At 38.0% G+C, this 14,262-nt stretch overlaps 1 protein-coding gene across 2 annotated transcripts in view; it reads right to left on the reverse strand.

Moving 5' to 3' along the window:
• LOC121951319 (contactin-associated protein-like 4) overlaps positions 1–14,262 on the reverse strand; it is a 200,311-nt gene that overhangs the window by 13,386 nt on the left and 172,663 nt on the right. For both annotated transcript variants that reach the window (XM_088085078.1, XM_042497596.2), the window contains exons 22-25: positions 10,361–10,600; positions 6,773–6,997; positions 4,940–5,073; positions 1,553–1,640 (exon numbers count right to left, since the gene is read on the reverse strand). In XM_088085078.1, the coding sequence (XP_087941204.1) occupies positions 1,553–1,640; positions 4,940–5,073; positions 6,773–6,997; positions 10,361–10,600 (687 nt within the window). The remainder of the gene's footprint in view (positions 1–1,552; positions 1,641–4,939; positions 5,074–6,772; positions 6,998–10,360; positions 10,601–14,262) is intronic.

Genomic DNA, 14,262 nt, shown 5'->3' on the forward strand with positions numbered 1-14,262 from the left:
CTATCTTATTTTCACAAATTGAAAATTTTGAACAGTGATATATTACTGGATTTATTTCACTTCAACTTGAAAACAATGTTACTGTATAGTGTTTAATGAGTAAAAACAATAAAAAGGCTGATGCACTGAATTACCAGTTTAAAATCAATGATTCTGTACTTCGAAAGTAAGTAACAATTAACTAATTCTGCACTTCAGACAATTCTGAGATCAAGTGTCAGACCTCAATCTAGAAAAAGTGCAATGGACTCAAAGTCATTGTTTAATCTTGTAAACCTAGGGCATATCCATCCACTCCGATTTTATGATGAAGCAGCTGTGCGACATCACAGAATGGTGGAAGCACCCGTGGAAGTATACATTGGTAAACCATTAACAAACAGGGAACATTCATTTCATTAATTACCATATAGTAATAGTATAGTGGCATCTCTCAGCAAAAGTTATTCAAAAACTTTGAAACTGACACAAAATGTGAAAACATTAAGAAATATACATTTACTGAGTTTTGCCGACATGCTGTAAAATAAAATGTATCTGTTTAATTTATATACACAAGGAGGCTGCACTGCTGAGAATTCAATTGTATGTATTCTTGCCAGAGAAACATCAAGTTGACACAGTCCACAAAGTTTTTTTGTTGATGTTTGGCGTCCTGCACGTGGAACACTTGGAGGACCAAAACTGTAAATTTCAACTGGGAAATTCAAACCTCCAAATTTGACTGGAAGGCAGCATTACACATGCCGACATGTCTGCTTTAACCATTGAGTGTGTGCAAGGCCTATTGGCAACAACACACTTTGGCTCCCATGTTTGCTATCTTGTGTTTTGTAACTAGCTAACCTGATAATATCTAGCCATCCACAGGCAAGAAACACATGCTTTTTTTGAACAAAATAATGTTTCAACTAGATATTTTATCTTTTTCTGTCTTTTGTAGCAGCTACCAGCGTGATCTAATTTAAATAAATAATAAAATATATGACCTCCTGATCTGTCCGGACTCAGGAAAGAATGCTAACATTCACCCTGAAGTAGTTTTGACATTTTGCTTCAGACTACCTCTTCAGATAACTTCAGATAACTAACCAGGTCACCTCACATCACATGCATCCTATCTTCTTTGCATTGGCTTGCTATCAACTCCAAGATTCATTTAAAGATTCTTCTTTTCACATAAAGAGCCTTGCGTGGTCAGAAAACAGTGTACATCTCTGACCATATCACCAGTAGGTCAAAACTGGGCTTATTGGTTGTTCCTCACACTTAATTAAAAGAAAAGGTGAACAAGCTCCTGAAGTGCAGCCTCCAATACTGTAAACACTCTTGTAAATGTGTGTATTTTTAAGGTATGTTGTTGAATATGTTTTATTTATTTTTACAGTTTTTTTTCCTCCTATTTTTTTAACAATTTTATTCCTGTGAGGTACTCAACTGTCTGTGAGATGAGGGAAAACATCTTAAAAAGCTGCTATTAAAATGCAAGTGTAAGTCTGAGCGCTCTCAGACTAAAAGGGCCTTGTCTCCACTTTTACTGCTATTCACTTACCTTGCACTCTTCCCAAAACCAGCGACTTAATGGCGTTGAATTCTCGGTCAGATGTTAGGTTGAATTCCTCTTTGGCATTTTGGTCAATCTGAAAGAGAATAATTATTTTCTAAATTTACTGTAAAAATGACTATTTTTGGTGACTCCTAGCAGCAGATAACTTACATGCAAAGACAAAATTTTACTTCAGGAGGACAGAATAAAAGATGGGAAGTGTTCAACCTGTGGGGAGCCAACATGTGCTGCAAAAACATTAGGATTATTATTATTATATATATAATAATATATATAAATATATTATTATTTTTTTAGAGGCCAAAACACACCTAATGTTGTATAAATCCATTGTAAATAGATGATGAGATCTTTCTCCAGACTTAACTGTCACCTTATACCTTTAAAGTAAAGATTTAATGATCCAATATCATGGAAACTGATAACATGAGTTGCAACTCATATTACAATGGAGCCTGATCACAGTGAGGCACAGAAAGGCTGCACCGATGCCAGAAGAGGTCACCTTGTATTACATCTCAGGGTGCTGATAATTATACAGACTTTCAGGCTGCTGGCTCCTGCTTAGATGAAGTTAACCTCATACATCATCTGAGGCTGTTGTTAACAAGATAAGACATTCAGTAGATCCAGATATGATTACAATGCTTCATATTTCATCTGAATCTCCTCTAATGTGTAGTTTGTCCCTGCTGTCCTACCATAGCTGCATCCAGGACAGTAAAGTGCTGACGGGGGCTTTATCATACAGATGAATATCACAATACTGTACCATAGTACACTACACACAAGAAGAAGATGAGACTGCCTGTGTGTGCTTCTGTGCGTGCGTCTTTGTTTTTGTCCTTGAGATTGGAGCCTCATTTGGCAATTATGAAAAAAGGTTAAGCAGTAAAACAGCAGCAGCTGTTATTTTACAACACTTGCAGTCCACTTACACAGTGTTTGACTTTGTGTGAGTAAGGCGAAAGAAAACAGATTTGAAGGCCAAAAAGATGTGGCAACACTTTACTTTAACTGTCCCTATTTCGCATTTATAAGCAGTATATAAACATTTCAAGAAGCTCTGTGCAAACTTCAGAGTGTGTGGGTTGTCTGGACATAATTGTCAACATGTAGGTGGCTGAGCCAGCAGCTAATAGTCAGTGGTGCTTCTACCACAAACAGCTTTAACCATAAACTGTATATAAAGACGGACAACATGACAGTTCCCCCAAAGAACTTTTCAATCTTAATCGCCCCCTGGTGTCTGTCTGCAGTAAAGGTCATAAAGGCTGCCCCTCCATGTTAGTAATGGGACATAGGCCAAACTAAAAACTCCAAGTACATACCAAATACATTTTTCCAAAAGATGGTTTCTGTCACTGAAGGTAGTGCTGATCACTCTGATGTTTTTTTTAAGTGTTTTTATACGCTCAGTTTTAATGAGTTATTTAATTAAACAAAAAGGGGATCTGATTGACAGCAGTGTGTGCCAATCCGTGCGCTCACATTTAATGGGGCTGCTCACAATTGATCAGGGGTGTTTTGACGGTAACTCCCCCACCACGGGTGTCACTACTGCGCAGACTCCGCCTCACAATGACATCACCATTACAAGGTGGCAATGCCCGTGTCCGGGATATTTTGACCTCACTTAAGCATAGCGGGGGCAAATGGGTGTGCATTGTCCATCTTTATATACACTTATTGCAACACTGCTGACAGAACTAACAGTATTAACCAGGAGGGAACCGGAGGGTGGGTGCTACACTTCTGCTATGACCACCCTGATATCAGTGGTAACTGCCATTTGAGTGCAGTGCAAAGCAATGAGCTAGCCAGTGGGACACACACATGCACTAACTTGCACATGCAGCAGGATCGGCTTACCAAAACAAACCACAGAGGAGCTCATATTAAAACACACAAAAAGAGGGAGCTTTGGCTTTGTCTGTCTTTGGCTTTGTGCTCACTACTCCACTATATCTTTACATAGTAAATACTGGGATGCTGTTATATCAATGCTCTGAATGTTGCACACAGAACCTTTAATGAACAGCTTATAACATTCAATCATGTTGCTGTAAGTAGACGTATGAGTTTATAAATGTTTTTGTCAAGACCTAACTCCGGTGTGCACCTCATGAAGGTGTTGTGGAGGCTGGTGTATAAATAGATAATGAATGACAACACAGTTAAAGAAAGTACAGTAAAATGAAAGATGTATTCCTACAAGAAGTTCTAATTGCTAAGAGTGCTCTTATGTCTGCATACAACTGCATTATAGTGTGTTCAAGCAGGTTATCTTTGCAGACTGCTTATACATGCTAATTACGGGAACCTGAAGCAACGAGGTTTCAGCTAACAGTGGCTGTCAGAGACTTGCAGTTACACTGGTGGTGCAAGCAGATGGACTGATTAAAATTTAAGCACTCTGGTTCAGCCAAACACATGCAAACCAGACATGACTGAAAAATGTCCTTGTAGACAAGGTGTTAGACCATTCTTATGCTAACAGAACACAGTTCTCTTCTGAAAAAGGCCAAAAAGCAGATACATGTCTACAGTCCATCCTACAGTGGAGGGGCAATATAATGATGATTGCATGCATTTGCTGTCCTGCAGTAAGTCATTATTTAAAAACTGAATGAATTGACTGTGACTCATATCAAATAGAGACCACTGAGAATTAACATCCAACTCTACAGCTTTATAGAAAATGTATGTTTATTTTAGCGCACTGTTTCACCTTTATAGCCAAAACAATGTATGGTTGAGTGTCATGGTTCCCACCAGCCACCATGTACAGTACACTGTAATAATATAACTGACTGTTTCCTGAAAATGAGCTCAGACAAACTGAACTCATGCTACCTGTCCTTGCTAAACACAGGGCTGCCAAGTTGCATACACTGCATGTGAGATCTGTGCAATTGACAGTTTTCACACGCTTTCATGCTATACGTCCATTTTTTAATGCAATTAAAAAACTAACAAACAAAATAATCGTATAATTGATAATGATGTGGTGCCAAAAGAGGACACTGACAACACATGGACAGATGGAACAGAACAGCACAGTGCAATAGCAGTACCGTATAAAACACTGTGGTCAAGTGAGCTGTCGTTTGCAGTAATCCGACTCAAATCTTTATTTTGATGCATTTCTATTTGTGCTGTTACGGTACAGAACCCTGGAGTGGTCAAAAAGGCCAAAACAGACAGCAGTAATTGCAGTAATTAATTTTATAGATCATGTATCAAATATGTCTTGTTGAATATGTAATGTCACCAAAGAAGTCTGTATATGAAAAAGAGTTAGTCAGCAAGCACAATGTTTTTCTACTTCAAATGTTCTCTTGAGCTACAGACTTAATTAGGTGGTTTTACCTGCACAGTCACAGAGTCCGTCAGTCTTCTGATGGTAACGGTGTGTAGTTGTCCATTGGCCACGCTCTTCACTCTGCTCCTCAATACCTCAGCATCTCTGCTGCTGTCCAGCTTGTATCTCACCTCCAGCACATCTTCACACACAACACACATCAAATCATGAGGTTACATTTTAAAAGTCACATGTCACATGACATGAAAAGAAACAACCTTCAGAACTATTAAGACTATTAAACTAAAAAATCCTCAGTCTAACATGCTAAGCTCTAGGTGGAGATTTTTTTTCCCCCTGAAAATAACCTTGTCATATCCTGTAAGCTTGTCTTGCAGGGTAAACACATACCTAAATCTTCAAAGATGATTCTGAATATTTTAAAAAAGTGGTTGCTCTATTAATTAAGATTTCTATGTTAAGAGGATAAGGGCTAATTCCCTATCAATAACACCACTAATCTAATTAAATCTAATTCATTTTCCTAGTATTCACAACATTATCAAAGGAGAAGTTTGTCCTTCAAAAGATTTAATTTTATTAAAGTGTAAATACACATAAAAAAATCAGAAATCAAAGCCTCAAAAATACGGCTCACTACCTGACTTTCCAATGAGGGAATGTGAAGGAATAATTAGCAGTTGTAGGAGGACCTCCAGCTACCTGCTGCTGCTCTGATAACACATTTATGCTTTAAGATGCCTTAAGTAGAGAGCTTGTGTTTGGGCTGAGGAGGTAGGAAGAAATGAGCCATCTCAGGGCAAATAAGAGAAAGCTCTCAGGGATTTAATAGGACACTTCAGTTTAAGTGCATTTACCTGACAACTCCACGGTCAGCATGAAACCCTTAATGCCCTGCCGTCCATCAGCTTTCTCTGAGTCATTAACACCAGAAAAAAATCCATTTACAGCTAATCTGGCAGCAAAGTGCCAATTTTATTCAACTACTTGATGCTGAAAATGTAATTTTAAAACAAAGTGCCTCCTACTACTCTTAAAAGCCAAACATAATTATTTTACACAAAAGTTTATAAAACACATCAGCAAGTTTTCTGCTGTTTTATTCAGCGGCACACTGACCTGCCACCCATTAACAGCCCACCAAAATTTTATCCCCTCAGCATCACTAATCAGATCTGAGTGAGAAGACTTTTTTTCCAGCCTGAGACAAAACATAGTAGCCTGCCAGGCTGGATGGATTAAAAAGCAGCAGAGGCTGATGGGCTGAATCCGGAGAGAGGAAAGATCTGACAGATCCTGATCTGGTAGAGCTTCAGAGCACAGCAGAGAATGAGGAGGAGGAGAGAGGAAGGAGGAAGGAAAGCAGGAGAGGTCGATATCAGGAGAAGATGACAGAAATGAGAGGAAGACGGGAGGAGAGGTGAGATGAGAGGGTGGGAGGAGACGCCAACAGAGAAAAGTAATTGAAAAAATTTGAGGGAGGAAGACAGAGAGAGGCAGAAAGGAAACTCTCTTCAATAGACTTGTAATCTCCAAGGTTTGAATAATGTGGATAAAAACAAGGGGAGAGAACAAAAACAGAGAATAAAAGAGAAAACTAGGCAAAGCAAAGAGGAGTAGTTAGAGGTAAGAATGAGATTTGGCGTTGTATTGAAAAGAAACTTGCAGATAAAGAGGATGAGAGACTTCAGTGCAAACATCTTACCCTCAAGTTTGAATACTCTTGTTCAAAACGCATTCAAATAAATGAAACCCATGAAGGAGAAAAAAAAAACTGGGGAGGAGCCCATTAAAAATGAGGAAAATGTACATCAAAAGAACTCCTCAAGCTTCAGCATCTGCCACATAAACAAACTCCTTCAAAATAAAAGCCTCCTCACCGTGCTTGTTGATGAGCAGGGCCAGGTACTCTCTGTAGTAGGAGCTGACGTAGAGCAGCAAAGCGGGACTCTGGTTGGTCCTGAAGCTCAGGGAGATGTTCTCCCCTCTCAGCGTCATGTCCGAGTACATTGAGGACGGCCGGGCGCTGCTGTTCCTACTCAACTCGTACGGCTCCTTGAAGGTGTAGCTGATTGACGTCCCTGACTTGAAGCTGGCCGACACCTCTGGAGGAAGAATATAGTTGATTTATTGCTGATGCGTGAATAATGAATGATATACCCTTTGGAGTTGGGAAAATTGAACTCATACCATGAGGCTTTATTAAATTTCATAATTCCTTCAAAAGGAAGTTCCAGCATTCACCAGGACTTAACAGATAGCAATATCAAATGACAATATTAATAAATATTGTTAACCAATAAAATATATTAGCCTCTTTTTTATCTGTAGTCCTTAGACTCTTGCCATGGGGCAGTTCACCAGTTATTATTATTATTATAATATATATTTATATTTTAAGTTACTTATGTGATTGCTAAAAACCCAGAGTGATGACTTTAAAATGAATTTGAATTTCAAAAGCAACAAATTTCTTTTTTGTCAGATCACATCAATTATTTTACTATTACAATAAATTTTAATTCACTGTATGTCTTACTCCTTTTCAACTAGAAACACCGCTCTGTGATTGTAGACCTTGAACCAGTTAAGTTAAGCATTAAATAATGGCCAGAAAAAAGTTTTTGCAGAATATTAAAATGTCACAGTTTAGTTGACCTTTGGCCTTTTAGGGTATAAAAAGCTATCACTTCATCATTTTATCATATTGTAAATTTGTTTGAAATGTAGTCATAATTAGAGTGTGAACTAGTTATGGTCAAAAACATGAGGTCACAGTGACCCTGACCTGACCACCAACACTCTAATCAATTCATTCTTAAGTCAAAGTAGACGCTTGTGCCAAAGTTGAAAAACTCCCCTCAAGATGTTCTTGAGATATCGTGTACACGAGAACGGGACAGATGGACGGATGGATGGATGTACGGACAGGCGGACAGACAAACGGACAACCTGAAAACATAATGCGTCTGGCCACAGCTATTGCCAGTATGGAGGCATTATAATGTACCCCCTTAGAACTATTTTGGATGCTTAGTGCCCCCTGACCAGCGTAAAACATTTTTGGTAACAACATATAGTGAACAAATATTAACACGAAGGTGACTGAATTTGTTGCAGTTCTTTACTGGAGTGAACAATGGCATTCAAAATAGGATGATTAAAGGTAAAATGTTGTTCACTGAATTTAAATTTACATTTTTCTATTAAACTTTCTGTAGTATAATTGTTTTAGGAATCATTCTTGACTGATATTTTTTAAATTAAACTTTTGTGTTGTTAAATCTCATGTACCTCCTGCAGTACTCCAGAGAATCTCTAGCGGTACCAGAATCTCATTTGAGAAACATTGGTAAAAGTGTTTCAGCTTAATTCAGTACTGGCGAATGTCCAGAGACAGCCTCATGAAGTTTTTAATCCCACATGAACAAAATTCTAACAACATTAACAAAATTCTACTTTTGAAACATTGAAATTTATGGTTTACTGCATTTCACAGGATGTTTTTTACCCAGTAAACGAATGATCAACTTCAAGGGCACAGTACAAAAAATATAATTAGACTCTCCTTACAGAATTTCAAGAGTTTAATTAACTTCAAAGGGAGGCGTCAGAACAACCCTGCATGTCTGATTAGTTAGCAAGAGAATAAAAAGATGTCCTCAAAATATCTGCAAAGAGCTGTCAAAGAAAGAAAAAAAATCCTTAGAACTGTTGAGACCTTGCAGTAATTTTCAAAGAGTAAACAGTAGAACTTTGAAATATTAAACACAGCTAGAGAGTGTCACTGTGACACACAAAGACATAAAAAATGATCCTTCATTCTGACTCAGCATGACGAGGCAGATATCAGTAGATATCAGAATTTAGTGGGAGGACAGACGAGTCGCAGATATGGCTGAACTCACTTCAGTTGCTGAACACATGGAAGGCATAAAGGTCAATGTGATGATGTAGACTCCAACACATCAAACTGAAACTATTGGCAGTAAACCTTTGATGTTGTGTGGTAGCTGAGTATTTCTTGCCAAATATTCAGTGGAGTAAAAAGTTAGCTGAAATAAAACAGATCCTTAACTTTTACACATTAGCATATAAAAACCCACACATGGAGACTTTCAATACTCACAATGTTGTTTGTTTTTCCATATGAGCTAAGAGAATTCATTATACTATGACTGTCCATATGCTCTTTAGAAGTTAGACTTCTGAAGCAGAAGTTCAAAACTGTGCTCAGAAAAAGTTTTGCAAAACTTTACAACCTTAAAGAAGTACAAGCTAACACAAAACATCAACACAGCTTCAACCCTAGCTGCTGAGATACATAATGAGAAAACTACAGCAAAATACAGCAAAAGAGGGAGAGGATGAAGGCATGAAGTGACACCATGCAGCATGCTAATGTAAAATGGACTGACAGACAGTTCTTCTACAGGGATGTTTGGGCAGGTGGCACCCTTGAAGGTTTACTCAACCCAAAATCCAACTTGTAAGTATCAAATACTTTTCCATTTTAAGGCTTTAAAAAGTATGTAGTCTTGTCTTCTAAGGTTGTTTTTGGTCTGCTAAATAAAATCAATAAAATGTCTGAGGAATCTTTCTCAAATCACTCCTGTATCCACCTCTCTGCCGTTCATCCATAAACTCAATCTGTCCACAGGTATATTTCTGTAAAAATATGGCTGAGTGTATACTGTAACCTCTCAGCAGATCTCCATGCAAGACTGTGTTTAGCATCAAGTTGGGACCTGGGAGTGAAAGTTGAGTGAAAGTTCATATCAAAGGATTACCCAGCAGTGTGTTTGCCAGGTTTAGGAAATGAGGGATTAGGAAATTAGGATTTTGGCTGATGTAAGAGCAGGAGGCACATACAAAATACAAATACAACAAAATACAACACATTGAATTAAAATGGAAGTTTGTATTTTGGCAACAATATCAGCAACATTTTGAGTTATACTGAAAGCAGATATTTATCCTGCATAAGTGGTTTGCGAAGTTTCAATGTTCTGAAAAGTTATCACCACTGAAATTCATCCACATTACTATAAAAGAAAACTTGGAAACTGAGATTGCTTTAAAAATGTTTCAGAATACTGAAACTTCTCAAACCACTTATGCGGCATAAACATGTCTCCACTTTCAGTATTTTCAAAATGTTCATATTCTCACCAAAATTTGCCTTAAATGATACTGAAACTCATGGACCCATTGGGCTTGTCACAAACTCTGTAGCTCTTCAGAGAATTTTAGCATCTTTAACTCAGTCTTTTGGTGTTATGGCATATTCACTGTATGCTAACTTCTTAGCAGAAAGTGGCAGACAGATAGAACAACTATAGCAAGTATAAAAATCAAGCATCTTGTAACCAAAGAGTAAAAAAAAAAAAGCTTTTCTACCAAAGTAGCTGGTAGAGTCACTTAAGTCTCTAATCACAGGAAATGTATGTGGGTCTGTATGTGTGTACCTGTGTGGCAGAAGACTCCAGTGTACGCTGACAGGCTGCAGTCACAGTGGAAGCCGTTGGCTCTCTCTACACAGCGGCCCTGGTTCTGGCACAGCGAGCCGTAGCTGCTGCAGTGACCCGGGCAGCCGGGTCGAACGCCGGGTGTGATCTTCGCTCTCTCCTCCAAGTCCAGAGTGACGCCGTTCAGCTGCAGGGAGCGAATACAGCCCCGAAAGCCCTTCTGCCTGGATGCTGTGCCTCCTGAAAACATTAAAGCAGTGCATGACAGTAGTATTACATTTAAGAAGCACTCCCACACCAAAAAGGTAGGGATTTACTGATTGGCATTTTTCAAACTTTTTGTCTGTCATCTGGTTAATGACATCATTACCTTGAACAAAATTATCAATATCAATAAAGTGATTCATCAGATTAAATGAACCAGTCTTTTTATTTTCTTTTCTTTCTTTTTTACATTAACTTTCTTAAACAAATAGATGGTGCTGTTACATTGTTGTAAGACTGCCTGATTAATACACGTGTGCTTCCCTTTGTGTGCGGCAAGCCATAGAACAGTTTTTTGGCCACAGTGAAAATATTGTTTTTGAAACAACAAATATTGATTTAAGTAGAATATTTATCACATAAATAACATATTGCAAATTTTGGAAATTATTGCATCTCTCTTTTTATATAAATTTTGACTTTTGAACTTCACAACAATCTGGAGTTATTGAAAATGTTTGAATCACATGAGTTGGAGACAGTCAGCCACAAGTGTAATCTAATTCTACAAATACTGTAACACTAATGACAAAAGTGAGTCTGCAACTATGCAGAAATACAAGGTTTAAACAGAATGAATGTCAATGATGTAAAGTAAGCTTCTAACAATTTGATCCAGCCCTACAGAGCGGTGACAAGTATTCTTGTCTTTAGTCAAGGATCTACTTTAAAAGACTTGTCTGTTTTTTGACAAGTCTGTTTTTTTTTTTCTCCCTAGTTTTTCATTTGTCTTCCTCCCGTCATCTACAGCAGATCTGCATGTTGCCTCTGCTCCCCCAGAAGCTCCAAACTGTCAACACTGTTCTTATGAAATGACACAATGATGACACAGCAATGAGGCAACAATCCGTAGGTGGAAAACTGAGTCGGGATATAAGTTTCATCAGCTGTCCGTCTGCCTAATGCCATGCTGGCTGCTCACGGGATAAGTGGCTGATTGCCTGTCGAACAGGACATACAGCTCACTTTATTGTTCAACACTAAGCTACAAAAGATCAAACTCTGCATTCAGCATCGTGCATTCTCTCTGTGATGTAACATGGTCACCTACTGTTCGCTAGCTTCAAACAGGACAACCTCTCATTCCTGCAAAGATCACAGATTGAAGATCTCATTGTGTTGAGAGCGCACACTTGGCAGCTCTTTGCTCCCACAGTTTGAAGCTGACAACTTCCTATTGTTCAGCAGCAGCATCAGCTTTTCACACCAATAAATCACAGAGCTCTGTTAGACTCTCCTCTAGGCCTCCCATCTCTGCTCTGAGTTGCCTCGCATGAATTATTGAACCAGCAAATCAACACAGGATATGAAACTTGCCTCAACATTTCCTCCAACACAGCTCAATGAGTCATTTTTTAAAACTCTTATTAAGTCCACTGAAAGTCATTGTTCAACATGTAAGTATTAAGATTCAGGAAACTGTAAATTACTCGAATTTAAAAATAATAAACTAATGTGCTTGGAGTTGGAAATGTTTAAATAATCATCAATGGCACACTGACTGCAGTCACATGCACATTGATAATATGACCTTACTTGATGATTATAGCACTCATGGGAATGCACATTGCTCTCAGTGTCACCATCACAGAATGTGTAACCCAGTTATTACACCTAGTTTTCAGAAAAATAATTCAGTTTGTTATGTTACAGCTATAATTATCCTCTCACAGCTGTATGCCAATTTATATTATTGTCTGTGAAATCATGGATGCTTCACACACATCTTTAACACGGCTGCACAGATGATCTAAACAATCAGCTTGGTGTCAAGGTTGATCCCCAAGATTTCTGTCACCAATTCAGTATCAGACCAAATGTCTGACATTCACAATGTCAATGAGAACAGAATTCTCCCTCATTTTTGGCTAAAACTGACCTAGGATCTGAAAGCTGAAAGATCTGAACTCAGTGTTGTGCTTGGCTGTTACCCACTGAACTATGAGTCATGACTTCTCTTTTTAGGTTTTTAAGCCCATAGGACGACAGCTTTTGAACATTTTATTTTGTAGATATGAGATATTTCACCCCCCTTTCGTGATTTTTCAACCAGAGGTTAAATCTCCATTTAAAGCTTGGAAATGCACCAACTGCTGCTTTACACTGTCTATATTGAAAGTAAAGAGACTTTTCCTCAGACTCTCAGAATAACTTTTTTTTTCATAGTTAATGCAAAAACAAAGGAAAACTCTCACATTGGCAGACAGGTTAACATGGCAATACGCATACACGTTGTGATTCCAACAGGGCCCAAGGACAGATCCCTGAGGACCACCACCTTCGATCAAAGTAACAAAACAGAGGAGAGGAAAGGTTATCAGAGTGCTGAGGGTTTTAAACATCCCACTGTTCTCCAGCTCCAACATGGATTACGCTCTTTGTACATCAAATAGACACACTATTTAGAGGAAACACTTAAAAGAGCGTAACAACGTGGTGATCAAAGATAACATCAAAGAATCCAAATGCAGATAACTCCACCTCTGACCAAAGAGTGTAGCCTCTGGTGTCTCAACATGAAATCTGCACAGTGTGTACTGATGCACATGAGAACACGTGAGAGAGGAAAACAATTAGTATCAAAGTAATCATCAAAGGTGATGCATGCACAAGTCTCCACATCACACTTGGAAAGCAAAACGTGGAAAGAGTAAATCCAAACCTCGGGAGCTGTGAGAGATTAAACTACATATCCAACAGTACAGCCTCAGCTTAGATAAGAGAATCAAAGTCTCAACATGAAATCATGATATTGCCTGATAGTAGAGATAAAACAGTATGGGATGATCTGTAAAATAGAGATCAAACCAGTGATTGAAGACTGTGTATGTACAGTACAGTGTGGTTTGCTGACGCTGCACACTGAAAAAGAGCATTCAGTATCTGCATATAAAAAATATAAATAAAATAACACAAGATTTACATACAAGGTCTCCACTGAGATATGAAGGATTTGTGAAAGCAAGAGTTCTCAACCTTTGCAACACAGACAGTTTCATATTGACAATGCTAACCATGTAAGATAAAGTTAGAAAGGGCCACTCGAAATCTGTTATATCTATCTATTCTATTATATAACTTTTGGTTCAGACATGAAGTAACTATTTATTGTCACAGCATACAACTTGATCAATGTAGAGTGTAACAAATGAAGAGAAGAAAAAGAAGAAAGAAGAGTGCGCAAGAAAAAGAAAAAGGTTAGCATAAAAAGGAAGCCAAACCTGTATTTGGTCTGTTTTTAACCGTGGTTACTAACTAAACAAAATTCAGAAAGACCTCTCAGCGAATGTTATGTGACCTTAGCAACAAACATACACATTTTAAGCCAAAACATGATGCTTTTTTCCTAAAACTAACCAGGAAAATGTATTGTTTTAACTTACCACATAGTTATGAACATACGACTGATGTAGTGAAAAAACATATAATAGCCTATAAGGTTAAAATCTGTAATTTATTTTCCAGTATTTGTTGCAAAATCATATTGGCTATACGAGGGCCGTAGGCATAAAATATTTGTTTTTTCAAATCACATCTTAAACACAGAGTGTCTGCACATTTTTTTTGCAAGAAATCTGGTCGGACTTGGGACTAGATATAACCAACACCTCTACATGGGTTGCTGGGGTAAAGATGTA

Source organism: Plectropomus leopardus, chromosome 12, assembly GCF_026936395.1.
Source record: "Plectropomus leopardus strain MGB_pleo_1.0 chromosome 12, ASM2693639v1, whole genome shotgun sequence".
Lineage (NCBI taxonomy): Eukaryota > Metazoa > Chordata > Actinopteri > Perciformes > Serranidae > Plectropomus > Plectropomus leopardus.